This window comes from Notolabrus celidotus, chromosome 11 (assembly GCF_009762535.1).
Source record: "Notolabrus celidotus isolate fNotCel1 chromosome 11, fNotCel1.pri, whole genome shotgun sequence".
In the NCBI taxonomy this organism is placed as follows: Eukaryota; Metazoa; Chordata; class Actinopteri; order Labriformes; family Labridae; genus Notolabrus; species Notolabrus celidotus.
Window position 1 is genome coordinate 27,440,967 of NC_048282.1, and position 27,225 is coordinate 27,468,191.

The following is a 27,225-nucleotide window of genomic DNA, read 5'->3' on the forward strand; positions in this document are numbered from 1 at the left end:
TGTGTTCAGCAGTTAATCATTTATTCTTTCATCTTTAAAATATTTTACACATACTAGCTTTGGTTCACAGAACCAGATTAAAATTAGTCTTAATTAAGTGATAAAGACATTACAAAAATCCAATGTAACTCCACATAACTGACAAAAATACTGTCCACAAAGTCTCCAACATTTGCATCACTTCGGAAGATTTCACAAGGACTCTTCTGCAATCCCTGAAGTGAGAACAAGTGCAATTTCCAGTGAATGTATCACACAAGTGCAAATAATTCACAAGGCAGAAATTATACATCACTCCAGTACATGCATCTGCTTTCAAGTGGCGACATTTTGCCCGTTCAGTCGTTTGAAAAGAGAGAAACCACTAATCATGACATCAGCTTTCCTTGATTATCTGTCCATCTCCACATTTTGCAAAGTGATGAGCAGATAGAACTCAGAGCACCAGTTTGTCAACACATCATGGATGCTACTTAACACAGACCTGACAGAGGAGAGAGAAAATGGGACAAACCTTAACAGCTACATGTTGCACCCAGTATGGGAGGTTCAATATCATGAAAGTGTCTTTTTCCACTAAGGCCATGCAAAACATCAACATCAAAAACTGAGAAATAGATCACAACTAGAGGTGATACTGAGGCTAACGGGCAGTATCTCTGCTCTATAACACTGATGGAGTGAGGATGGATTGATTCCACATGCAGCTAAACGATGAGAGTCAGGTAGATCTTTTTTTTCTTTGATATTAGGCAACTTACAAATGGAAGAGTTGTACATGAACATGTGTAGTGTTACTGTTTTAACATATTTTTGGTCAGATCAAAGCTGTCTTTCTATTGCTGAAATATTCCACATTCCTTTTCAAGAATGTAAATATGTCATTCAACACTCGCAAGGCAACCAGTGTTTGAAAAAAGAAAGGAAGGATAGAGAACAAATGATGTTAGGAATGGGGAGTGTAATGGCAAATCACAGCCACCAGGGGTCTCACGAGCAAACAGTGGGAACATGACAAATGAAAGTGAAGGTTGGTAACAGCTTTGCAAGCACTAAGATGGATCACCATACCTCAGAGTAAACTCTGAACCAATGTTACACAATAGAACCTTTGTGCATAAAATGTTGCTCATAGAGACAAACTTTTCATTAAGTGTTCATTACATGAATGTTACACTGTTACAGTCTTTGTGATGAACAAGTCCATCATTGTTTGTATTCATGCATAACAAATATATGCATGGAAATGTATCAGAAGGTATCAGAAATTTTTATCTGGCAAGAAAAAATCTACAACAAATCAGAAACAAACAATGACATATTCTTTGATCAATATGGCTTCAAAACACTGTATAATATTAAAAAAAAACATGCTTAAAAGGAATCTAAATAAATATTAACAAGTAAAAAAATATCCAGAGTGATGTCTTAAAACTATGCAGTGCATAGTAAATGTCCACTGGAGTAAAAACATGAGCAGTGGGACTTGTTTCCTAGTGAGTTACAAAACAAGTTTAAGGAGATCAAGTTTTAAAACTGTGGTAGCTGCTGCTGTAATCTCTCCAAATTTCTCTAAACCATAGAGTTAGCGTGAAAACAGAGAAAACCCAGTTACAAAATCATAAGCTGCTCAACCTGCTCTCCCCCAGCTGAGGGAGGAAAATCCAAAGGCGTGTCATCATGAGTGAACATTCAGCCACAGCGCAGTTTCACAGTACAAAAGCAGCATGATCAACATTTCAAAGTAAGAATAACACTGGGAATGATCCAACCCGCGTTCTGAGAGCTCGATAAGAGTGTGTAACCATTCCTTCGTGGTGATAAAGCAACTGAGGTGGATGAATTAGATGCATTACCCTCTCAATGAAAGCAGTGTTCTGTTTTCTGTACTCAAAATAAAAAGTGCATTGTTTTCCCGACCTACCAACTCCTAACAGCAGATGTATATATATCACAATACTTTAAAATGAAACACCTAACAGAGGCAGTCTATAGTACTGAGTCTGTTTTATTAATGAGCGGTGTGTAAATGAACACTGTTCATTAAGCATGCTTGACCAGAAAGTTGCGCTATGGAAGGGGAGCATCTGTCTGGCAGTGTAAGTGCATGTGAAGAGGAGGTTTTGGCGTATGCACAACTTAAATGCCTGTAACACAAATACTACAATGGAAAGAATTAAAGCTTGGTGATATTTACCCTTGCATGCTGTGTGACAAACACAGAAATCACACAATAACGTCACTGTTCACACTGATTTGGATGAGAAAGAAGAAGCAGAATAATTGGTGTTTAGTACAGCAGTGAGGAGTATCTAGACTGCCAGATAAAAATAGTACCTGTAACGTACCTATGGGTTAGTTCACTAGGTTCCCCTTTTTAGTTATAGTGATTATAGGGGTTCTTCTGTAATCTCATGGACAGTGTATAAGTTGGAAGTGATCCAAAGCTGGAACTCAGTCGTCTTCTTTTTCATGAATGAGTCTTTCTGGTTCCTGACATTCAGCCTGATCCCAGCACAGTTCCCCAGCAGGAGTGGTCTAACTGTGAATATGATGTGCACAACCAGAGAGACTCAGAGAGTGAACGCGGGGTCATACTTCCTGACTTCCAGAATGAGGAGCTCTCTGTCACTGAGGGCCTTCTTTAGAGCAGACTTGGTTTCAGAGAGCTGGGACTCCAGGGCTATGATCTGAAACAGCAAGATTATTGGATTGGTTAGTTACAGCTCCAGTTTTTTGGCCAGGTGCTTCAGGCTAAACGGAGCAGATATCAGATTCAGAGAGACAGGAGCAGGTGTAATCAGAACTCTATTACACAATCTTGTGACCAGTAACTGTACCCTAGTATTACAGCTGTATTTAACACTCACAGGAGACACAGTTTAAACATGATGAGAAGGTGTGAGTGTAACTCAGCTTTCATTTCAAGACCTCGACCTGCAGATAAAACAAAGAAACAAGAAGCCTTGTGGCAGTATAATACAGAGCTGTGCACAGCCTGTACAGTGCTTGTTTTCATTCATACACACTACAAAAGCAAACAAAGAGGTCCTTTTGTGTGCAGTGACTGTGATACAAACAGCCCCAAAGCTCTCTCTGGAGCAGCTACAGCACATTTTAGAAGATGATCTTGCAAATGTGTTGGCCTTCGTTCATTTTATTGTAGTTTTTCAAAGTTATATTTTTGGTACAGATAATGTGGGGAGCAGAGAGCAGGGGAAGACATGCAGCAAATGGTCGAGGCCGGGAGTCGAACCAGTGACCGCTGTGACAAGGACTATAGCGTATGTATATATACATGACACTCTCTATATCTCTGAGCTTTTATCCCCCTACAAACCTAGTCTCAGTCTGAGATCCTCTGGCAGTGCTCTGCTAGCTGTTCCAAGGACCTGTCTGAGAACTAAAGGGGACAGGGCTTTTTCGGTCAGAGCTCCAACACTGTGGAACAGCCTGCCAGAGGAGATCAGACTTGCAGAGTCAGTCCAGTGTTTTATGTCACTACTCAAGACAAATTTTTACAGGAAAGCTTTTATTGTGTGATTTTATTTAATTTTAACTCTGATTTTAAGGGTCTGTTTCATAAGTTTGTATGTTTTTAAGTTTATATTTCATTTATTTTTTAATCACTTCATTTTGCTTTCCACTTCTTCTTGTTTCTATTGCCCACTGTGGAGCACTTTGTTACTTGTATTGAAAAGTGCTATATAAATAAAGTATTAGTATTATAATTATTATATGGGGCGCTCAGACAGCTAGGCCACCAGCGCCCCGGTCATCATTTTTTGGGAAGGACTTAGGTCTGCAGGACAACCATCACTGACACTATTCACTCTTGTTTTTTAAAGTAATTCTCAGTTGTAGCACATTTTATCCTGTGAGGTATATTTACACCTACATAATATTACAGTCCATGTAAATACAGTTGTGCTCATAAGTTTACATACCCTGGCAGAATTCATGGTTTCTTGGGTAGTTTCTGTTGTCTTTATGATATAAAAAGAGTAAACACAGTTGTTTGATAAAAATTTTGCTTCACCCAACCGCTAACCATGAGTGAAAAAAAGTTTTTCTCTTCTCATTCATATTCTCTGAAAAATGGCCCAAAAAAATCACAAATTCTGCCAGGGTATCTAAACTTATGAGGACAACTGTATATACTTGAACATCATTTTTTAAGAAGCCTTCTTTATCTATTGAAGTTATATTAAACAAAGAACTTTAACAATAAGGAATCCTGGGAGCATGATCTGGAAACAAGTATTTCAGACAGCCAATGGAGAGACATTCTAAAATTGGTCCACTCATCGTCTATATGTGCCAGGCATGGCCTGATGCAGTGCAAGATACTCCACAAAGCCCACTTCACCAATGCTAGGTTGGCTAGAATATACCCAAATCATAGTGATGCTTGCAACCGTTGTAAAAGATCTCCAGCTGACCATTTACACATGTTTTGGACATGCCCAAAACTTACCGACTTCTGGTCCAATATTTTTGATACACTTGGTCAATCTCTTGAAATGTCTTTAATACCGGATCCTCTGACTGCTCTGTTTGGTCTCCCACCGAAGGAAAATGTTCCCTCTACTTTTCAGCACGTCATTGCCTTCACCACCTTACTGGCCAGGCGCTTAATCCTTTTTAAATGGAAACTTGTATCCCCCCCGACTCACAATAGATGGTTGCAAGATGTCTTAAACTGTTTAAAACTAGAGAAACTAAGGTTCTCACAGAAAGGGTCTCTAACATCCTTCAACAAGACCTGGGGCCCCCTGATGAACCTTATTAGAGACAGGATCTCTGTCACTCCTGATGATGCTGGAGACACAGCGTGAGCAGAGTTGGGCGCTGTAGAGAGAATCCCCCCCCCTTTTTTTTAAATTTTATTTTATAAATATAATTTCTAATTTCTTATTTGTGTATTTATTTATTTATTTTTATCGTTATTAATTTCAGTAATTATCGAACTGTGTGTATGTATACTTATGTTGGCTCTGTGTCTACTTGTACTGTTTTTTAGTATGTGTAATAGGACGGTCGTAGATGGGCTACTACCTTAGGAAGTTGGGAGGGTGAGGGTTGGTAGGGTAACGGGGATTTATTTTCTATTGCCTTATTTGTCCTTTCTATCTAATTTGGGATGTAAAATAAAAAAAATAAAAAAATGGTAAAAGAACTTTAACAATATCTAATAAACTGTCTCTGAAACTTTTAGGCCATTCCCCTATCAAAAAAGAAGTCGGATGTAGAAGTAACACCTGCTCACACACTGACCTGAAGCACTAACAGTATATAACTGCTTGGTCTCCCCTACCTCTTTCTTCTGTTGAACCAAGTAGAACTTGCTCAGATCATCCACTCCATCCAGAGGAACACCTGCGAGGAGTTTAGGGTCCAAACCTCCAGCTACATAACAAAAAAGCAACAGAGCAGATTACTTTCTATTCTGCTTTTTGGTAGAGGTGTTACAGCAGATGTTGCATGGTATTTGACTTGTGGTTTCCATAGTTAAATATCTTGCTGGTATATAGGTTGAACCACGTTACTGGCAAGATTTACATGAGTGCATGAATGAAGTTGTTTTCTTGCTCACCTTTAAGCCTCATCATGCCATCTTCACCACGCTCCAGGAGCAGCATGTCTACTATGAAGGAGGACGGGACGGGTTGAGGGGCTGTAGGGTAGATTTTGGGGCTGTCGTCCTGAAGGAAACAAGAGATCCTGACAGTTAACCACCTGCATATACGTTCAACATCCTTTACCATTTACTACCTTTGTAAGAAAGCAGTCAATATTATGGTGTATCTCAATTTACTTTATTCCACTGGGATAGACCACTTCGATAAGATATTTAATCATCTACAAACTGTAGTAAAATACATTTTTACAACCTCAACAACCAACCTTAATAGTGATTCTGATGTTGCTCAAGTGTAACTGCATGAGCTGACCATCAACACTGAATTCATCTTCAAGAAAAGGGCCGATGTTGGACACTGTGGAGGATAACAGCTCCGCCTGGAAGTCCTGCACTCTGATATCCAAGAAGCCTAAGGACTCAGCCAGAGGTGAGTGTCTGGCAGCAGATGGACCCATTTCTGATCGCATGCACACTGCAGGAGTGTTTCTGCTGCCCTCGTTATTCTGTGTCTGGACGGATGTACCTGAAACTGCTGAGACAGGTAAAAGTATATCTGTAAGTATTTTGGGAGGGGAAAAAAAATGCAACGTTTCCCAGCATGCTTTCTACACAAGATCTCAGTCAGGCTCTTTTTTGAGTTGAGACAGTTTGTCAGTGTGCTGGGCTTGGCTTCAACCTTCATAACAGAATCATTGACACCTCATGAGTCAGCCCACAGCCTCAGATCCTCCAGAGGCTTCCTGTTTGTTCCAAAGTCAAGGATTAAATCTAAATAAAATGTTGTTACTGCTGCCACAAGCCCTCGGCTTTGGAACGACCTGCCAGAGGGGATAAGGCTTAAGGAAATAGTGAAACATTTTAAATCACCTTTAAATGCTCAGTTAAGGACTTTCTTTTATGTCAAGTCCTTCTTGTATTGCATTTTTAACTCCTTAATTTCTTATTAATCTCCTTGCTTTGTTTTCCTTTAAGTCCTTTATTTTATTCATCCTTTCCCCTTTCCTTTCATTGCTTTGATTTTTCTGTATTGCCTTAATTATTCTTATTGCTTACTACTGTCTGCAACTTTATCTTTTCTCACTGGCCGGGTTCTTGGGTTCTTTTTGTTGTGGACCAAGTTTAGTGATATGTTTGTTTGACAAAGCGCTCTTCAAACTGCTGTATATAACAATGCTGCATGAATTAACTTGTTCTGAACTTTATTTTTATCAAGTGGTACCTGTATTCTGATTTTTGGGCGTTTTTACAACTTGATGCAGAATTATAACGAATTTGATGTTCAACATTGTTTCTTTTTCAACAATGCAGATTCTCAGAGTCTTATGTGAGATCATCTTGTAAAAATAACTAAAACTACATTGTTTTTTCCTATTTTCATTCCTTAATACCTCAGTCCATATATAAGCTCCTTCAAAGGTGATTAAAGCTCCTTTGAAGAACTTTTTGTTTGTCTAAATGGGGCACCAAAATCAACACAAACTGTTAATTAAAGGGTTCATTTCGGTTAAGTCAAGATCAGTTGTGATTCTGTGTCTAGCGGGACAATAATACTCTGCAAGTTACGAGCTTCAGAGCAGTGAAGGGGACTGATTATTTAGAATAATCCCTCGTAATTTAAATAAATAACAAGACCCAACACTATTTACTACGTACGTTAAGTTACATAAGTACACAGAGAGAGTAGATCAAACATAACTGGCCGCATATAAAATGTAAATGTTCAAAGTGTTTGCTGTGTGTTTTTGTTGATAGTTGCTGTTCTGGTTTTTGTTTTTAACTCTGTAAAGCACTTTGAATTGCTCTTTGTATGAACGGTGCTTTATAAATAAACTTGCCTTGCCTTGCCTCTCATCTCTTGTCTCAGATCTTGTCCTTAATGCATACTAATGGTGTTTTTAGTAAACTATCATCTGATTGTCATTTAACAGTCAAATGTAGAACTCATTGAGAAAGTTTGAACCAAGACTGGTTTGGCGGCATGTGCTAGTTAATAAATTCATCTGACGTCTACCCTGCAACAGCAGTTTCAGGCAGTGAATATAAGAAAATAGGAGTAATACATCTTGTTGATTATTGGTCTCTTGTTTGTGTAGCTCGAAAAGCACTAACAGTTTCAATTCAAGTCCATTTCAAGACCTTCAAAAAAAAAACCCTCCTCACTGGAGCTTTAAATCGAAATCACTTTTCAAGTGTTCGTTAATTGTAACAAAAGCAAACCTTGTACAAGTCCAGCATGCAGGTCTGCCACCCTGATGTTGCCCATCTGCACAGGGATCAGATTTTGAGTTTCCACAGCCACAACTTGGTCTTCTCCCTTTACTTCCATGGTGCAAGCTGTTCCACTCAAGATCAGCACCAAGACTGACGACTGCAACGACAGCACATTACAATCATGTCACATTTCAATCCCTGGCAGTCAAATACTAAATAATAACTTGAGTTTATCTGAAAACACCGAGGACAAGAGTTGAACTAATCTATGAGATATCACTTTAATTCAGAGCATTTTATTCCAACCTGTGACAGGAGCATAGATACCCACCATATCCTGAGACACATCCTCAATACTGTGGGAAAGAGAGCTGCTGAGTTCAGCCGATGAACGTCTGTCTGTCCCTGGAACTGGACTTGCTTGACCATGAGTAGTGACGTTGGCCCCCATACAGTCTGGAAACACAAGACAAACTTACAGTAAATGTCACATGTGTATGGTTAGAAGAATTGCTTTAGAAACTTTTTTTTTTTTTGAGTACCTGAGTCCATAAGAACAACAAAGGTCTCGCTGAAATCACTATGCACGGAGAGATTCTCATCCCCCAGGCTGCCGTCCAAGATCGCACTATCAAAGGAATGCTGGGAAGGCGACTGCTTCATGGATTTGTGGCGTGGGCTGGGGGAGGGCCCCTCTAAACGCTGGACCTGTTCCCTATGAACATGCAGACAGTTGTTAAGGATCGGCCAGTAAAAGCATACAGTGCACAGCATGAGTTCCAGACACACAACCATTATGTTGCCAACAGCCCAGCAAGGGAGCACTAGCACTTACTTCGTCTGTGCACTGAACAATTTGCTCATCCCAGAGCCCCGACTCAGCAGACTAAAGGCGTCTTTTGTAATTGAAAATGCTCCTTTAGTCAGGTCCAGTGAGGCACTTAAGGCATCTTTGGTCACATCCTTGGTGACGTTGATGGCGCTGGACAGCTCTCCCTCCAGACTGAAGGTGGACGGTTCGCGGGAGAGGGCGGGGGAGTGTCCTGGAGACAGCACAGGTGATAGAGATGGGTTGTTCTCTGCCGCCAAACCAATCACCACGCCCTCCACTGCCTCAAATGCCTCCTCCACTGCTCCTTGTTCATCAACAAAGTTCTCATTGACTGTGCTGACGGAGTAGCCGATTTCCACCCCGTTGTCCTCTGGGACAATTTCTTCAGGATGATGAGTGGGAGACATGTCAGAGTCTGTCATGCTCGGACTGTCTGTCTCTGGGGTATGAGGGACCTCGCCTTCAGGCTCTGAGCACACTGCAGGCAACAGGAGACCCATTTCTGTAGTGTCCACTAGGAGGGCGAGACAAAGCGTGGCAGGTTTTGTCTTCTTGCCGTGAGCCTGCTTAACGTCTCGTAGATCTCTGCCCAGCTCTGCCCCCAACCGAGCCATGGCATCCCTCATCCTCAAGAGGGCAACATACTGGTAATGATTGAGCCACATCTTCACTGGAGTGACGGTGGAGGCCAAAATGTGGACTGAGGCGAGGGGAGTGTTTTCCTGTTCGGAAGAAGCCTGATGGTCTCCTCCGGGACTCAAGGAGGAAGATTGTGAATTACTTCTGAAGGCGGTGGGCTGACAAATCCAAACAGACATGGCAAAGGGTTCCACGAAAGGTTGAGTTCTGCCTTTGGGGAATCGCCGAGCGCCATCAAAACCTAAGGTCACACGGGACAGACTGAGGGACCAGACATCCTGGGATCGAAGCCTCTTAATGTCCAGAGGTTGGGGCTCTGTTTCTTGGGAGAGCTCAAGGAAAGTGGACGGGATTGGGTGGAAGGCACTCCTGTCTCTTGGGTAGGGGCAGGGTGGTGTTTTCTGGAAGAAAGGGCAGCTGGCAAACTTGGTATAGATGCTGTTGAGATCAGCTTTGGAGCCATTGGGGCAGTAGTGGGTGTTGCTGAGAGCTAGTTGAGGTACAGTGACCGAGAGGGACTGTGGACGCTCTGGATGGTCCAATATGGAAGAATCCAAAGGTATCACAAGCTACAGCAGGAAACACAAACAGATGATCCATAAAAAAGGCAACACATTAAATATTATTTTTTACATTAAATAAAAAATAGATGGTTTATCACCTTGAGCTGAGTTGCATCCATGCAAATATCTATATGTTCTTCAGCCTTGCTGCTGTCTTGCAAATGGTAGAACGCTTTGACCTGGTCCAGGGTGTGCAGCAAACCCCTGGAGAACAGATTGATCCACAATATGCTGGCTGGGTCCACACAGAGCTGGAGGCCGTTCAGCTGGGCATACAGGTTTGTTGTGGGCACTGGAGGAAGGAATAAGACAAGAGCTGCTTATCAGAGAGTAGCTGGATGAGTGCTGAATCTATCAAACAGATCTGCATTAGTTCATTTAATAGTGAGGTTGTGCTTTTATGGAAAATATTTGTGATGGAACCTTAAAGCAAAATGTGTGCGTAAGGCAAAGAGGTTTCAGCTGCATGATACCTGAAAAAGTAGGGTTGTCTGGGAAGTAGTATTCAGTTAACTGCAGATGAACTGCAGGTACGTTGTCGGGGAAACGTAGGGATTTACGGTTGCAGGATAATAAAGACTGGGTCTTCTTGTTTTGACGACCTCTTGATGACACCTGGATGATGAATTGTAGAGGTTAGAACAGTGTTAGAATTATCACTGAATGAGGGATGTGACTTTTTCATGTTTTATTTTCACTCAAGACACAAAAAAAGAGAAAGAAAAGAAATGTTGCACTAAACAGATCCAAACACAGGAGTCTGAAAATTGGTCACTTCCTCTCACAAAGTGTAGGTGGAGCCCATAAAAGTTTGGAGTTACCCCTGGGGGATTCTTGCTCTATCAAACCGGGGAACTACAAAAGCCTTTGAACCTAAAATAACCTTGGAACTGTTTCATTTTTAATGATGCAGAGTGTGAAAAGCCCAAAGTGAAACCGCAGAAGCAGCCTGAGAGGATGAAGGAGCAGAGGGGATTTCTCAGCCTCAGATAAAAGGCAGTGGAGCAGTCAGGTGAAGTGACACAGATGGAACTGTCAACTTTTCATTTATGGCAAAGGAGTTGTTTTGCTTAACCCTCCTGTTACGTTGAGGGTCAAAATGACCTATTTTAAAGTGCAAAAATCTAAAAAGAAATTGTAAATAAAATGAAAAAAATTCAAGCTATAAAATAAAATCTAAGTAATGTAAAACTACTGTATTTATATTTAGGTCTTTCCAATGTACACTACCAGTCAAAAGTTTAGACACACCTTCTCATTCAATGTTTTTTATTTATTCTAATTATTTTCAACACTGTAGATTAATACTGAAGACATCAAAACTATGAAATAATCTGGTTTTCCCATAATATGGATTACAACAGTAGTCAAATAGAGCTATCCATTGTGTACTAACCCTACCTTCTGAACAACACAACTGATGGTCTCAAACACACTAAGAAGGCAAGTCGTTCTACAAATGAACTCTTGACAAGGCTCATGTTCATTACAAAACCATTCCAGGAGACCACTTCATGAAGCAGACTGAGAGAATACCAAGAGTGTGCAAAGCTGTCATGAAGGAAAAATGGGGCTTCTTTACAGAATCTAAAATATAAAACATATTCTGGTTTGTTTAATAATTTTTTTGTTAATTAAATAATTCCATATATGTTCTTTCATATTCTTCTTGCCTTCAGTATTAATCTACAGTGTTTCAAATAATTTGAATAAATATAAACCCTTGAATGAGAATGTGTTTCCAAACTTTTGACTGATAGTGTATATTAAAAAAAAGTGAGTTATCCTCATTGAACAATGATGTGAGAGTTAAAGAACACCATTGGACTAAATATTGATTTAAAAGGTTAGTCATGGAGTTAATAATGAAATTAAAAAATGTTTATTGGGATTTTTTGGGGTTTGGACACTTTAGGATAACTAAATATGCCCCAGGTCAAGTTGACCCAGGAACATTATTGCTGTTCCTAAGAAACGAACATAACAGGAGGGTTAAAACATCAGGAGTTATTATCCTACAAGCAGCACTTTCTGCTGTTGCAGTTCCCAAGAGGAGTAATTTGGTTCCAAAAATCCACACATCAACACAGAAGATAAGACATCTCATCAAACAACCCATCAGACAGCTGGTTGAAAGAGGCTTTTGTTCCCACAGTGAGGCCTGTTGGACAGATGTCTGCAGGGTTTCTAATACAACCCGCCTTTATCTGGTTTGAGCTGACTTTAAGTGCTGAGCACACTGCAGCACATGACACTCATGTTAGTTCGCTCACTGACAGTGAAGCTACAGTTTAAAGAGGAGCCGATGACTAATGCATGCTATTTTATGCATGTATACAAAGCATCCATCTCACCCGGGTTCCATCCTGATAAAACCAGTGGTTGTTGGTGCTTAGGAAACGTTATATTCATTTATTTTACTTTTACTCTTTAGCTTTGTTACAGATCAAATTTAATTTAGCAAAGCAAGCTCAAGCCTTATCAGAGAATCTGCCTGGCTGCTTTTAGTCCCTCTGTCCATTGACTGATGTACAGCTCTTGTTTAAAGCAGGTAAATCAAATCAGTCTGTGATTAAAGCTTGCCTGGTGAATGTTCACGTCATCCACCCTGACCACCACGCAGCAGGATCGCAGCCTCTTCAGTGATGGTGCAGGAGGAGCCGCTGCAGAGCTCCTTCTGGATCCGGCCTCTGAGACAGGGGGGCTGGCCTTGGGACTGGCTTGATGATCTGAAGTATGAATATAGAAGAGAAACCATCAGTGATGGACAAAAATAATCACTTACAGAGGCAAAAAAACAAACTGTCTGTTTCTATTCAGATCATAATAATTTCCAATGATTAGGATTTGTGTCTTTTGTGTTGTTATTGAGCCCCATATTGGTTTGTGATGAGGTTTGAGGAGGGGTCACATCCATACTGTGGAAAACCTTCACTGGCTCCTCATACAGCATTAATCCACTTCAAGATCCTATTAATCACCGACAAAGCCCTCAATAACCTCACCCCTTTATACCTGACCAACCTTCTCAAACGTCACTCCCAATCTTGTCACCTCAGATCCTCAGATGCCAACCTCCTGTCCCCCATCACCAAGATTAAGCACTGCACCTTTGGGGACAGAGCTTTTACCATCGCCCCCCCAACTCTCTGGAACTCTCTTCCTCCAAACATCTGCAACAAGACTACAACACATGACCTCTACTCTCTCCCCATCTCTGATCTGTCTTTCTTTTCTCTTATACCTTTATCTGCTTTCCAGACCATGTTAAGCACTTTGAGTATCTAGAAAAGCCCTATATAAATCTTATCAATTATCATCATTATTATTATAATTAATTATTGTGTTAAGGTGCTTTGACCACCTCTATTACTAACAGGTGCCTAAATCCCAGAATGTAGCAATAAAATCTCTGGAGAGAAACATTGAGATTGGGTTGTAACATGCTCAGTGGCTGCTAGGGATATTTATGCCCTACTTTATTTACCCTTGCAGCTAACAGCAGCTCTGCTATGAGGTTTTAAACTACAAACAACCTACACAAACCAGGGCAAAGAAATGCTTGAGCTTTTTGTCTGTACAAAGCATCCATCATCTGTTGTATCATTTACTACAGAGCTTGAAATTGACTGTGGAAGCAACATTAGCACATTAATTGTGCCATGTTTTGCTTTATAAACTGGGTAGCACTCAAGCCTCTCATCACAATGCAGAGCCCGAGGCTGGAGAGGCATGAAGCACCGCTGGCCTCTGCAGTAGTGGAAAGGTGTCTTTTTGAGTGATGAATCATGCCTCACTATCTGGCAGTTTGGCGGATGATTCAGGGTTTTGAGGCTGCCAAACTCTCTTCACCGGAATGCATCGAGGGCCCTGAACGTTTTAGTGGAGGAGTGGAGGGATGCTAATAATAATCTAGGGCTGTTTTTTAAGGGTTTAGGAAAACACTCTCAGTTAGAGCAGTGAGTCCTTGATGCTGAAGGATGCAAATAAATTCAAGCTAATTGGGCACTTTTAAGATTTATGTAACCCTTCTGGGGAAGGCCTTTGATTTGCCCCTGCACCAAAAGCAGGGTCCATAAATACATGGTCTTCTACATTTTGCATGCAGAGACTTGACTAACCTCTGCAGCACCCTGACCTCAATTTCACTGAGGGCCTTTGAGAGGAATTTGAGGGCTGACTCCAAGCTAGGCCATCTCACCCAACATCAGAGCCTGACCCCACAAATGCTCTTTGGTCTGAATGGGCACAAATTCACACAGGCTCACACCACAATGTTGTGGAAAGCCTTCTGAGAAGAGGGGGGAGGGGCTATAAGGTCATACTCAGGCATCGTACTACCAAACGATGTCTAATAATAATAATAATAATAAAATTAAAAGCGCCTTTCTCAACTCTCAAGGCTACTTTACAGAGGGATTAAAACACAATAAATACAATAACACAATAAAATAAATTAGAACAACAAGCAAAGAACACCAAGTTAAAATTAAGCAGAGGAAATTAAACAGAAACTGCAGATTGGAACAGATGGGTTTTGAGTCTTAGTTTTAAGAGGGGTAGAGAGTCGATATTTCTGATGTCTGGTGGGAGTGAGTTCCAGAGTTGGGGAGCAGAGCGACTGAAGGCTCTGCTCCCCATGGTGCTGAGACGGGCAGAGGGCACAGAGAGGTGGAAGGAGGAGGAAGACCTGAGGGAGCGAGAGGGGGTGGCAATGTGGAGGAGATCAGACAGATACAGGGGGGCGAGGTTGTGAATGTCCTTAAATGTATACAGGAAGGTTTTGAAGGTGATTCTGAATTTGACCGGGAGCCAGTGGAGCTGCTGATGGAGGACGGGGTTGATGTCTGACAAGCTCAGATGCTTGGTGGTCAGGTGTCCACTTATCTTGCAGTTTTTTGATTGTATTTGAGTTAGTATTTTTGATGACTATTTAACTTCCCATAACAAGTCTTGCAACCTCATGTACGAATTATAGCCCCTTACCTGCACCAGAGTTTTCAAAGGAGTTACTATTTGTCTGGGGTGTCTCAGTTTGCGGCCCAGGGAACCCAGAAACCTCTGCTCTCTTCTGGTACTCCTGCAGCAGCTTGGCAGCCCACTGAAGCTGAGCCTCCATGGCTCCACAGTGGCGTTCCCAGTGTCGACATCCGTCAGCTGTATTGAACAAGCAGCAAGAAGGCAGATATGATTCAGCAATGGTTCTAGGCTTTGAACCAAATTCCTGTGAAGAAAATCTGATGTGAACTCTACGACCCTACACACACAAACACTGGTCAGGGCCCAATGTGGCTTTTATATGGACTGTTTATTTACCAGCTCATGTCTTTGTGTAAAAGCTCCTGAAATTTGTTCAGCATAACTTTCCATACTGTAGATCTGTTCCTGAAAGTGAGAACTGCAGGGAAATTCCAACCTTGTGTCAACAATCTCCCCCCTTTTCAAAGCTGGTATCATGCATATGAGCACTCACTATATGTGGTTACATATTTATATAAAGTTGTATTGTGTTGATATCTTAAAATCATTCCTCTATTGAGATTACATTGGAAAACTTGAATTTTGAATGAACCCGTTGTGTTTTAGCTCGCTGTCTTTTCCTCTGTCTTTCTTTAATTGACCATAATAACTTGCAGAGGCAGCTCTGTTGTTCTACATTCTTCCACACTTCCACAAATTCCTCAAAGAATAATGACGGCGGGCATTAGTCTCCTTGAACGGTAATCCTCCTATCAGTTCGGCCTGAATGAATGCTGTGGTTATGGTGGGCGCGGGACAGAGCCTCTGGGTAAGATGTGGTAAAATCATAGCCTGAAGAAAGCCTGCTTTCACACTCACCAGGTCTGTGGACGGGGTAGTAGTCAAAACCCAGCTTCTTGAATGTTAGCTGCATGGCACCTTGCAGGCCCGGTGGGGGGGACTCATCTGTACAAAATCACATGATAGCTATTAAAACCAGCTTAACTCTATTATCCTGTAATGCTTAGCAAATCACTGTTTCAGGGAGTCCTTTGAGAACTCAGGGATTGAATTTGGACTGAAACAAAGAAGCATTAATATCCTCCTAACCTTCATCTAATGAAGAACTGTCGTTGCATATGTGTAAGTCCAAGCGGGATATGAAGGTGTGGTAGGAAGACTCCTTGACGTCATAGAGGTCAAAGTATTGGCTTGTGCTGTTGGGGGTGCCAGTGGGGGGAGGTGTGGGGTCTGCCCATAGGTTGTGGAGGCCAGGTGATGGAGGAGCAGTCTGTAAACAAAGAGGAGGTTAAACATCCAAAAAAACAAGTTGATTTGACAAATTTAAGACAGAATATCTTGTAACATCTTTTTTTAACAGAGACTTGAACACAAAACTAACCGAAATATGTGGAAATATTTTAATAAAAAGTCCTGTAGTGGCCATAGAAGCACTAAAGTCTATACAATTGTACGTGTATCCCATCTCCTCTTATGATGACACAAAGTCTGTTAATTTATCCCTTAATATTCCTAATGTTATATTTGAAATTATGTGACCTTGTCCTAAACATCATAAAGAGACACTTGTGAAGTCTGCAGACATATAGCATTATTCTACTTTGCCCCAAACATTCATGAGCATGAGGTAGAATGGACCTGTAAAGACTCAGCAGTTCTGTTCTTCCTCTGCTGGGCAGACTTCTCCATGGCCTCACTTAAGGATTTGGAGTAATGGATGATGGCTTTGAGCTGAGAGTCCGTCAGCACCCACAGCAGGTCGTCCAGAATGAAAAGCAGCTTGGATGCCAACACGTTGCAGTCCTTTATCTTTAGGAGAAAAGTTGAGAAATTAGCTTGATTTCATGGCAGTGTCATAACAGAGCAATGAAAGAACGGTGGCACCAAAGCCTTACTCTGCGTTTCAGAGCGATGCGAATGCGACCCTGATTGGTGATGAGACGTAACGGGGTGCTACCAAGATCCTGGTCGTCACTCTCAATAGCATCTGCTTCTATTCGTAGACTCTGCCAGTTGATTTCCTTAAATGTCAACACCTTGTTGAAACAAAAAGCAAATTAAATCATCAATGTATGATCATGATACCAATCTGTAACGTGTAAAATGTTGTTTCCAGAGGTCACTGGTTATCAGTGTAATCATGATGTCTGTGATGAAACATTAAGAAAGGCATAAAACTGAAACAGAGCTTGCTTGAAAGCTGAGTCTGCAGCTCCTCTGTAACCAAACCTCACTTTCAGTTCGCCACAGTTATGCAAAAAATACACTGTGTGACATTTAAAATACATGATGGAACTGAGGTGGAGAAGCAATGATCTCATTTTCACTCTGAAATGTACAGCATAGAATATCAGACTTTACAATATTTAAACACATCTCCTAAACGCAGATTACAAAAGCTCATTTTAAATGGTGGTCCATCCCAGTTAATTCTTTCAAGCTTATAAAAACACAAACAGTTGGTTAATTGGTTTATTAACTGCAGATTTTACACTGCAAATAATTTGGCACTTGCCAAGATTTTCATTCTTAGATTGAGACATGTCAGATGAATGACCTTATTTTTAGATTTATTTACTTGTGTTACTTTGTGTGTATGGTTGAATCTTAAATTGATTGTCTCAATTAGTCTGGAAATCTTAAATTGAGTGAATGACTCTTAAAATAAGCTACATAGGTTGTCTCACCTAAAGTCTCATCAAAATAAAACTTGTTTCAAGATTGAGTAACAACTTCAAGTTGCTTGATTTAAGAATAACATATAGGGCATCTATTCAAGACACAATTCGGCTTGTACCTTATTGATTGCTCATAGTTCTGCTGTGCATGGTAATATATTTGTTTTGGTTTCGCTCTTAAGACTGTTTTAAATGTCTTGAAGTAACCCGGAGCCATTATTAATAGTGTTCTTGATGTTATATGTTGTTAATCCTGACATTTATTAAATGTTCCCAGTAATCCAGCTTGCTGTTGCGGTTTCTGTAGAAACATTTAAGAGGTATATTCTAAGAATAGGAACTGGTTTAAAGATTTTAGTTTAAGATGGATTAGGCTTTATTTTAAGATGAGTCAGCTTATATCAAGAAACAGCGTAATCATAGTTTTCTAATAGTGAGTCATTTTTTACTTAATTTGGTGTTGTTTTTCTTCTCCCCAGGCCTTCATTTGCTCAAATTAAGTATACAAAATAAATACATGAGATTTTCTTTGCTTATATTCAGTATATTTCACTTATAATGTGCTGTAGGAAGTTTGTTTTCCAAGAAGTTTGAGCTAAAAATCAGCATATTCTATGTATTTCAACCCTTTTTAATACTTTTCAGAGCCTGCTTATTTCTAGATTTAACAATCTCATTATAAGACTTCTTATCAAGTAAAATTAACTTGCTGCATGGACAGATCATTTCACTAGTTTTAAGAAATTTTCACCTTGAATTAAGATTTTTACCTTATTTTTTAAGCTACCCTTTTTTGCAGTGTACATACAACTTTCAGCCAGCATCATTAAATCTATATTTGAAGAGGGGGTCAAAGTGTGCAGTGCAACATTATACCTCTCCTCTCTTCGGGTCGGTGACGCGGGTGTAGCGGAGGTCACTGCGCTGCCACTTGGGATTGAGGCTGTTGCCTTGTAGCTGCCAGAGCTCGAAGGAGGCGTGGAAGGCACGTGACTGCACCTTGATGGTGATGGAGTTGATCCTCACAGACATGCCCTCCACCACCTTCTCCGCAAAGCCGTACTCGCTGCAAATACACAACGCAAACGTGAGAAAGGGAAACAGCCGCTGCGTTTGCACTATGTAATGTTGCTGAGTGTTGAAAATGAGTTGGCTTAACACAAGATTCCTGCAGGCTTACCTCTGGCCTTCTGTAATAGCTATTGGGGAGGGGCCGTTAGGTGGACGGGGTTCCTCACACGTCCTCATTTCTACCTCTACCTTGTCCAAGAACTGCATGGAAGAGGAAACAACAGTGTTCAGGCTACTTCTCCATTTATTGTAGTTAAATTTATGCTAACATGAACCAATAACAGCAAGGCAGACAACATAATCTATGGAGTAAGTGAGTCTTCTAGGTAGAATAAGACAGGAAAACAAATATGAAGGGTAACACTTGATCAACTCCAAAGTAAGGAGTTTGGAAATAACATAATTCTTACCAGGCAGATGGGGCTTGTTTTCAACTTTGTCCATTGTATCTAGAAAGAACAGCAAAGTCCACAAGGTCAGTCAGAAGCACTTGCCACAGCCATATTTTACACCTTTTTATCATTCACAACGTAATAAGCTACTGTTTTTCTTATTATACCACAGACTTACTTTTTCCAATTAAAAACTGTGTCTCTTTTAGATTTCTGTCTCAGCTTCCTGTGCTCATGTGGGATTAAAACATGTCTAAACAAAATAACCCATACATTGTACATAGTTCATTGTTGTCAATGCAAGTTTTCATGATTCAGGAACACATACAAGCAGCTAGACCCTGCCCCTGCCCCTGCCCCCCCATGTTTCCCTTTCTGTTGTATATCTCCCTATGGGTGTATAGGGTCCCAAGTTGTTGATTTGAGTTAGTTGGTTTAATTCATTTGTTCACTGATCACTTTTACAAGTTTTTTCAAAATGTTTTTTTCTTTTCTTTCTGAGTATGTGAAGATTTAAATCTGTAAGCTTGGGTACTTGTGTACGTGAGAGTTTATTTACTTTAAGCTTATTTACATTCTTTTACTGATCTATCAGTTAGCCTGAATGGGTTAGTGGGTTTGTACGTGTACAGGTATATGTTTTTAAATGTTTTCATGTAGGTAAGGGTATATACATGTATATAGATGTATACGACAATGATCCTATTTGTTTATCAATCCCGGCACACACACTACTTTTATTCACAATGGCTTTGAATTTTCTTTTACAAAATATTTATTTCTCTCACCACTATTACCACCTCATTTTATAAGAATGTTTATCTCTTTACTTTCTGGAAAATGCTTTGTTACTTTGACTAGCTGCAAAACATGTTTCAATTTTGTTCTGAATAAAAACTTAAAACCAAAAAAAACCAAAAAAGTTACTCATACTTATCACACATCTCCACATACATGCGGCTGAAAGCAAAGGGGAGCTTGTACTGACTAATATAACACCAGAATGTATTTAGCCCTTCAATGGAGCTTTTATAGGTGAGGTTTGCTCGTGGTGTTCGTGAAAATATGTGAAAAAAGAACAAGTGAATACCACAAAGCAAGCAGTTGCTGCTTTTCACTAGAGTCAGCACTCACTCAAACATATCATATGCAACACTTTACAACATCAAACAATATACTTCCTATACAAAAAAACACTCATAACTCAAAGTGAGTTTTTAGATGTTAAAAGATGCATGTAATGTGAAAACACACTTCAGCTGTATCAACGTACATCTTTAAATATATTTCAATGTGACGTAAATCGTCCCAACGTGTAGTTCTGTCGAGAGCTCTGCAAACACAAACCGACCATCCTGACAGCTCAGTGCGCAGCAGCCAGTTCTTTTCTGTGGCTCTCTCTGGCCTCTGGCCTTTCGTGTCCTTCTGAATCACTGCTTGCCTCTCTATTATCAACAACCAGTGCTGGTCTGGAGGATCAAAATGTCCTCCACGGTGCCTGTAGCAGTGCTTATCTCTGTGTTACTGCCACTCTTCATTTCATCTGTAACCCTGTGTGCACTGAGAAGCAGCACGTCGATAACCAGGGAGCCTTTGTTTGTTCTGATTGTTAGTAAAATGGTATGAATTGTGACCTGATTCTTTACCTGCTTTTTGTTTTTTATGGTCCCCTGAGGGAGAAATCACCTGTCTGACAAGCTACACAATCAGGTTTGACTAGTCAGTGACCTACCCTGATGGCAGCTCTGTTGCAGTAGACCCGGGTGACAGCCAGCCAGGTGGGCAAGTCGAGCATGTTCTGCAGGACCTCTTCATCAAGCTCGAGGTTGGAGAGCTGCCCCTCTCCCTTCAGCGTACTCAGATTGATCTTATCCGGGGAGAGGTTCTTGGTGAACCTGGTAAAGGAAATGAGCCAGGAATAAAAGGCATGAAAACAAAACATTTTATGGTAAAAAAAAAAACACAACAGCCTGCGACTTCAATCTGGAGGTTCGTTAAGCATTTATCAGGGGAAACACTTGACTTCATCAGAATACGTCACTGATGATCTGGGAAACACAAACGCACAAAATTCAATTATGCAGCATGGACGAGAAGTAGTGCAGCTGAATGAGTCATCTCAGGGAGCAGGAGAAAGCAGCCTCCTTTCCAGACTCACGCAGCTCCCCTGCAACTGTGGTTAACCTTCCTGAGTCTGCTAATGCCCAGAATACAAGCTGCAACCCAAACAGGGTAAATATAGCAGCAATCATAGCAAATCAGTTTGTTGAGTATTGTAATTTCACACACACCACATGACTCAACATGGTTGTGGCAGATTCCAATTACACTACAGGAATCAACCAAGAGAGACTGTGAAAGGCAGCAGCCTTGCTGTAACGTAGGAGAGCTACTTGATTCTTAATCATGTTAAATAAACTAATGAGGATGTGTGGAGGAGGTCTAATTGGTCTTAAAATATGACAATTCAATGCTTAACATCATGCTGTGCACGATTAGCCTGACAATCCAGTCAAAGCTTAAAAGCAACATATAACTACATTTCCACTATTGCTGCCAAAACATGCACATTTAGGTTTTACTCAAATAGTACAACAGCAGCCATGATGCACTAAGTGCCTTCTGAAAGTAAAGCGTCAAGCGTAGAGCGAGTTCACGTGATTCGTCATGATTCAACTGTACATGAAGTATTTTAACACAGTCGCCTTGTTGTTGTTTCTATTTATCTGTAATTGATTTAAACCAACATCAGAGCAAAGATAACTTTGGTGCCATTGTTTCTAAAATCAACAATGCGGGCTGATTACAAAGATTAGTATCAGATTAAGTTCATGGGTGTTCTCTTAATTATTTTTCTGCAGCTTATTAACATCAAGAAAGAAGTCATTGTGCAAACTTTTAGAATTGTTTGGCTTCGGATTTATACACAATAAATAAATGCAAATGAACTGCCTTGAAGAGGCGGGTTAAAATCCAACAGCCCTTTAAGTGGTTGTAGAAGTAACCTGTGTGTATCTTGGTTTAAGTTTATAGTATTACAGATAAATACACAGCGAACAGGATAGCATTGCAGGAAGAAACTATTGATCATATCTGTTGTATAGATCAGGGGTTCCCAAAGTGTGATCGTGAGACACAAATTGGGGGTCGTGAGATGTCTTCCAGAATGTTTTTTTTTTCAAGTTATCTAAAAGAAATTTATATATATATTTTTTTTTTCATCTTGTTTTGTTATGTCTATCTTCCTTTTTTGTTTGTACTATTAATTTGTACTATTTCCTTATTATCATTATTATTATTATTATTATTTTTTTTTGTATTTATTCATTTTTTCTTCTCTTTGTTGGTTTTGTATTATTTATATAAAATTTGCTAACTTGTGGTGAACAAAGAAATACTAAAAAAGTGCAATAGAAAAGTTGAATGACAGAAGTTATCTAAAAATAGTACATTTTACCCATTTGTAGTAAAAATATTGAAGAAAAAAGTAGCTAACCTTGAAATTAAACCTTAAAAATAGAAACGGTAATGAGTTTTCTGCCTTTCTTTTTGCCAGATGACTCCTAAGTTTAGGGTTATTGAACAGTTAATGATTAAAAGCATCAGTAGCTGTAGGTTAATTCATAGCGGAGCAGGAAACACAGAAACATTCTCATATAGGTAGGGTCATTTTCTGCACACCAGCTAAATGAAGCCACATTAAATCACTTTGAGGGACATTGGGGGTCGCAAGCCTTTGGCACCTATATTTTGGGGGTCACGGGCTGAAAAGTTTGGGAACCCCTGGTATAGATAATTCTACACTGAGTCTGATGGCTACATGGAAATCTTAAAAAAGTTAAAGAAGAAGAAGAAGTAAAGATTTTATTTGGTTGTTTTTTTTCAGGCGGCACGCTGCATGATAACATAACAGACAAGTACTCTACAAAGCCTCTTTTCTTTCTACAGAACAAGCTGTGACCAACATTAACAAGCATGCCTGCCCATCAAGTAAGTGTCCGCCCTCTCTGTGTGGTAAAAAAATATCTATTTAAATTATTCAGTGACAGAGACAACAGCAAGAGGAAGAATATGAGTGGGTAAATCAAGGGGCTCTGACTGATTTGGCTACCATCTACTCTTGTTATTACCTCAAGTCATCACCCCTTCCAGCTGGGGTAAACACAGGGCCTTGAAAATCAACATTTCACTCCCACCCAAACAAACGTCAAAGTCACTGTGGTGCTGTGAAGCTGACAGCAACAGAAAATGCTGCACATCCTGCAATTAAAAAACATTTAGGGGAGACAAAGCAGGCCCTTTGTCTCCTGACTACGCAGGAGCATCATCACATGTGGAGGAAGTAACACCAGGTACAGAGGAAATAACTGCAGCCTGCTGTAGAGAGGATGCTGAAGGTGACTGGAATACAATATTTGGCTGTCTGTGGCCATTGTGCAAGACAGAATAAGAATGAGTGTTGCTTAGAAAAAAAAAGGAGTGTGATCGCACAAAATGTAAGGAGCATTAAAGACTGTTACAACAAACAAAAGCTGATTTTCATTCATTAAGTCATGCGCAGGGGGCCAAAGCAGTTAAATACAACTGAGCAAACTAAGTCTTCTCCAGATTATGGGCTGGCATACATTAATAAATCCTCTGTATGTATGTAATTGATGAATTAATTTTTATTTTTATTAGAGGATGACATTTTTCTAACTGTATTGGGCAAACATGAAGAAGAAAATATGGAGAGCTAATTTAAGAGAAGTATGATTATTCAGATAATCTGGAGCTCTTGAAATGTCTTGAAAACTAAATGTTATAAAGGCATTATTGGGGAAGCTTTTTAACCCTCCTATTATCCTTGGGGTCAATTGGACCCCATTAACATCTCTAAATTAATAACATCATTTTTTTGGCTTCATATTTCATGACTTTTCCTAATTTAATGGAGACAACTGGGAAACGCAAAATTGAAATGTTCCAATTTCCTATAAAAAATGTTTTACGCATCGGTGTCAATTTGACCCCAGGCTGTTTTAGCTGTATATAACATAAGAAATATCAACATTTAACACACATTTGTTTTGGTTGTTTTGGATGATATTGAGGTCACTATAACCAAGGACACTTCCGCATGTGACTGCAGGAGCTGGGATCGAACCACAAACCTTTAGATTGAGATATAATATTTCCAGCCACCCAGGGGCGTGTCCTGAACTTTTTGACCGGGGTGGCCCAACTGAGGCTCTCACATAGGCAGGGGTGGCCAGGGCATTTACACATAAATAACATTTACCCTTTCTGTCTTCACAACCTACTTTCATTAAAGTATTTAACAGTTGTTCTATCACTTTTGACTTTAAAAAAAAAAACATGACAAAGTGGCATAAATCTGGCACTAATGAAGAAACCTACTGTCAGCCTTTTAACTCATCCCAAATTATAGATTTTAACAGAAACCCCACCTCTGACAAGACAAACAGCCAATCATAAGCTGTTTTTGAAACCGCCTACTATACTAGCAGTACGTACTGATTTGGCCAAAATTCAGTATGTAGTAAGTAGTATGTGAGCAAGAGCAAAATCTGCAGTATGCCAAAACTCCCCGGATGTCTACTGATTCAGAAAAATTTCACAGCATGCATTGGACCAGTCTGCCTCGTGTACTGTTTCCCACAATGCACAGCGCTCGTTTTGCCTTTTCTTTTCTCTTCTTTTTTTGACGGGTGGAACTCAGTTTTTAGGTGCTGTGAAAATTATTAAATTCCATATAAACCTCTTCTTAATTTTTTTAAATCATAAATGGATGCTAAATAAGCATTTTATTTATCGGCTTCGCCGTTGTTTACTTCCGCTTTCCGAAACCGGAAATCCAGCGAAGTCTGGCTCATCATGCTGCATGACAGATCGAACAGAACAGTCATACTACAGACTAAATTCAAACGCAGTATGTAGTAGGCAATACCTACTACCTACTACATTAGTAAGTAGTATGTAGCAGGCCGTTTCGGAAACAGCCACTGTTTAGGATTTGGGGGTGGCCCCTGGGATGACCAATTGGATTTCAAGGGGCGCCAGTGCCACCCTTGGCCACCCCTCTAGACACGCCACTGCAGCCACCATGTCTCTACAGACATTCAATGATGTGTCCTGGCTGTGTCTTTCATTTGGATAACATAGAAACAAGGCAGGACGGACGAGAGCATGACAAACTCGCAGCAGTTTGATGTTCTGTTTTAGAGATAAAGTCCTTCTGAATGCTTTAAATTGTGTTTATGCTTAAAATATGTTCGATTTAAAGTGCTACTTAGATAGGCAACAAATAAACACATGATACCTGACACATACACATGGGTAACAATCAGTTTATGGAGGTTTAAATGGCTGGGGGGAAATTGACCCCAAGGATAAAAGATGTCAGTAGATTTTGAGGGTAACGGTTAAACAGCAACGGGTATGTTAGGCCCACTAAACCCAAAAATGTTCCTAAGAACTGCAAATACAACGTTAGCCTGTAACATACAACAGTTTTACCCACACGTGCATTTATTAATAATAGTGATATGATAAACGCCATTATAGAGGTAGGGGATGTGATGCGTTCACTGTCCCCGTCAAGTCTCCTCTCGTCTCCTGAGGCTGTTCAAACATGTTAGCGCGAGGCTAATGGAGGGTTTCCACCATGGAAATCAATGTAGCTCAAATATAAACCAACTACCGTTAAAGGTTGTAACGTTACACACATCATCCAGCTGAGCTAATCTGCTAACACATCATCAAAAATGTGACTTACCTTGACAAATGCTTCAGAATTTGTTTTTTAATAATCCCGGCCATCTCTGCTAGTGTTTGTAATGTAACACTAACAGCGTCTTTTCAATGAAATAAACAAACATTAGCTCCGAGGCATCTCTATTTCGGACATGTCGCTAGTGGTGTGCATCTTTTAGCCGTTGCTGCTGGTTCAGCACAGGCTAGCAGCTACCTCTCTGAATACCAGACAGCCGCTGACCCTCTTTCACACAGAGGCACACACATTCACACTCATACAAACCTACAGGAACACACACGCATGAAAACACACACTACTCCACAAACAAAACACGGTAGCTTCGACGACACAAAGACGCCATCTTGTGGATTTTCGGGGGACGACAGCAGGGTGGAGGTGCGGAGATATGACCAATCATGATAGAATGTTATAAACATACAAGTAAAACTACATTTCCCGGCTGTATGTTCGTTATTGCAGCATGTACAATGTTTGGTTTTAGAAGTTTTTCGATAATTGCAAGTAATTACATGCATTTTTGGGGCAGTGTTTTTATTTTATTCAAATACAGCATGCTTGTTAGAAAGAAGCTACTAATAGCCATAGGCTGTATGTGAAATATTAAGAAGAATGTATTTTTTTTTTTTGATTCAGGTGTCTGGATACCTCGGGGGACACAGTCGTAAGCCTTCTCCAAGTCCACAAAGCACCTGGATTGGTTGGTATAATAGTATTATATTATATTTAATTTTTTATATTTAATATTTTCCCCAGAACAACTGTATGCACCAAAACTGTTCAACCATCTTCCTCTGGATATTAGCCCTTCACTGCATTGAGACCATTATGACCATTGTTTTAAATATTATTTTTTTCTTATTTTTATATTCATTTTGATCATACTCATCTGATTTTATTTTATTGATCTTATTACACGGATCATATTTTATTTTTCTGTTACTTCTCTGATCTTATTTTATTGATGTGATTGTAATGGTTTTATTTAATAAGTATTTTATATCCCTTTCATTTCCACTTTGAACTATTACTGTGTGTTTCTGTCTCTCTGTTCTTTTGTGAAGCACACATGCTTGAATGTATGAAAGGTACTATATAAATAAAAGTGAGTTGAGTTGAGTTGAATATGTTTTCTAGTAGGCCTACATACTTTTTGAGCCATCTACAGCTATCCCATGTTTACACACATTCTGGTCGCACATTTATATTTGTTCTTTATGCTCCTTACCTCTACTATTTCGTCATTTGTCTGTGCATAAAAAGCTGAGTCAAAATTAATTATTTTAGTGTGCACATACATGTTTAATAAAGCAGGGGTTTCCAAAGTGGGGGTCGGGACCTATGGTCGGGACCCCCTGGGGGTTCGAGAGACACAAATGGGGGGGTCGTGAGATGTCTTCCAGAATGTTTTTTTTTAAGTTATCTTAGAAATAGTACATT

General features: G+C 40.0%; 1 protein-coding gene across 2 annotated transcripts; it reads right to left on the reverse strand.

Annotated features, from left to right (window-relative positions):
* On the reverse strand, positions 1–26,216 carry uhrf1bp1 (UHRF1 binding protein 1). Of its 2 annotated transcripts, none has more exons than XM_034695548.1 (21): positions 25,789–26,216; positions 20,743–20,905; positions 19,029–19,067; positions 18,728–18,819; positions 18,424–18,613; positions 16,765–16,905; positions 16,508–16,678; positions 15,959–16,139; positions 15,728–15,814; positions 14,876–15,046; positions 12,473–12,618; positions 10,363–10,504; positions 9,988–10,181; positions 8,691–9,895; positions 8,398–8,570; positions 8,187–8,311; positions 7,862–8,012; positions 5,908–6,176; positions 5,597–5,705; positions 5,318–5,409; positions 1–2,690 (listed from the first exon to the last, which is right to left on the reverse strand). In XM_034695548.1, the coding sequence occupies exons 1-21, from the start codon at positions 25,830–25,832 to the stop codon at positions 2,574–2,576; spliced, it is 4,002 nt and encodes a 1,333-aa protein (XP_034551439.1). In that variant the 5' UTR covers positions 25,833–26,216; the 3' UTR covers positions 1–2,573. The 2 variants fall into 2 exon arrangements, with proteins under 2 accessions (XP_034551439.1, XP_034551440.1); XM_034695549.1 differs by having other exon boundaries at positions 8–2,690; positions 5,908–6,173; positions 25,789–26,016.
* Between the last annotated feature and the right edge of the window lie 1,009 nt (positions 26,217–27,225).

Bases quoted from the DNA above. Each gene is read 5' to 3' on its own strand.
- uhrf1bp1 (XM_034695548.1), bottom strand. From the start codon at position 25,832: ATGGCCGGGATTATTAAAAAACAAATTCTGAAGCATTTGTCAAG. The intron at 16,140-16,507 runs GTCCATTCTACC...CTTTGTTTACAG, and splicing joins GAACTGCTGAGTCTTTACAG to ACTGCTCCTCCATCACCTGG. The intron at 2,691-5,317 runs GTAGGGGAGACC...TTGCTGTTTCAG, and splicing joins TGGTTCAACAGAAGAAAGAG to ATCATAGCCCTGGAGTCCCA.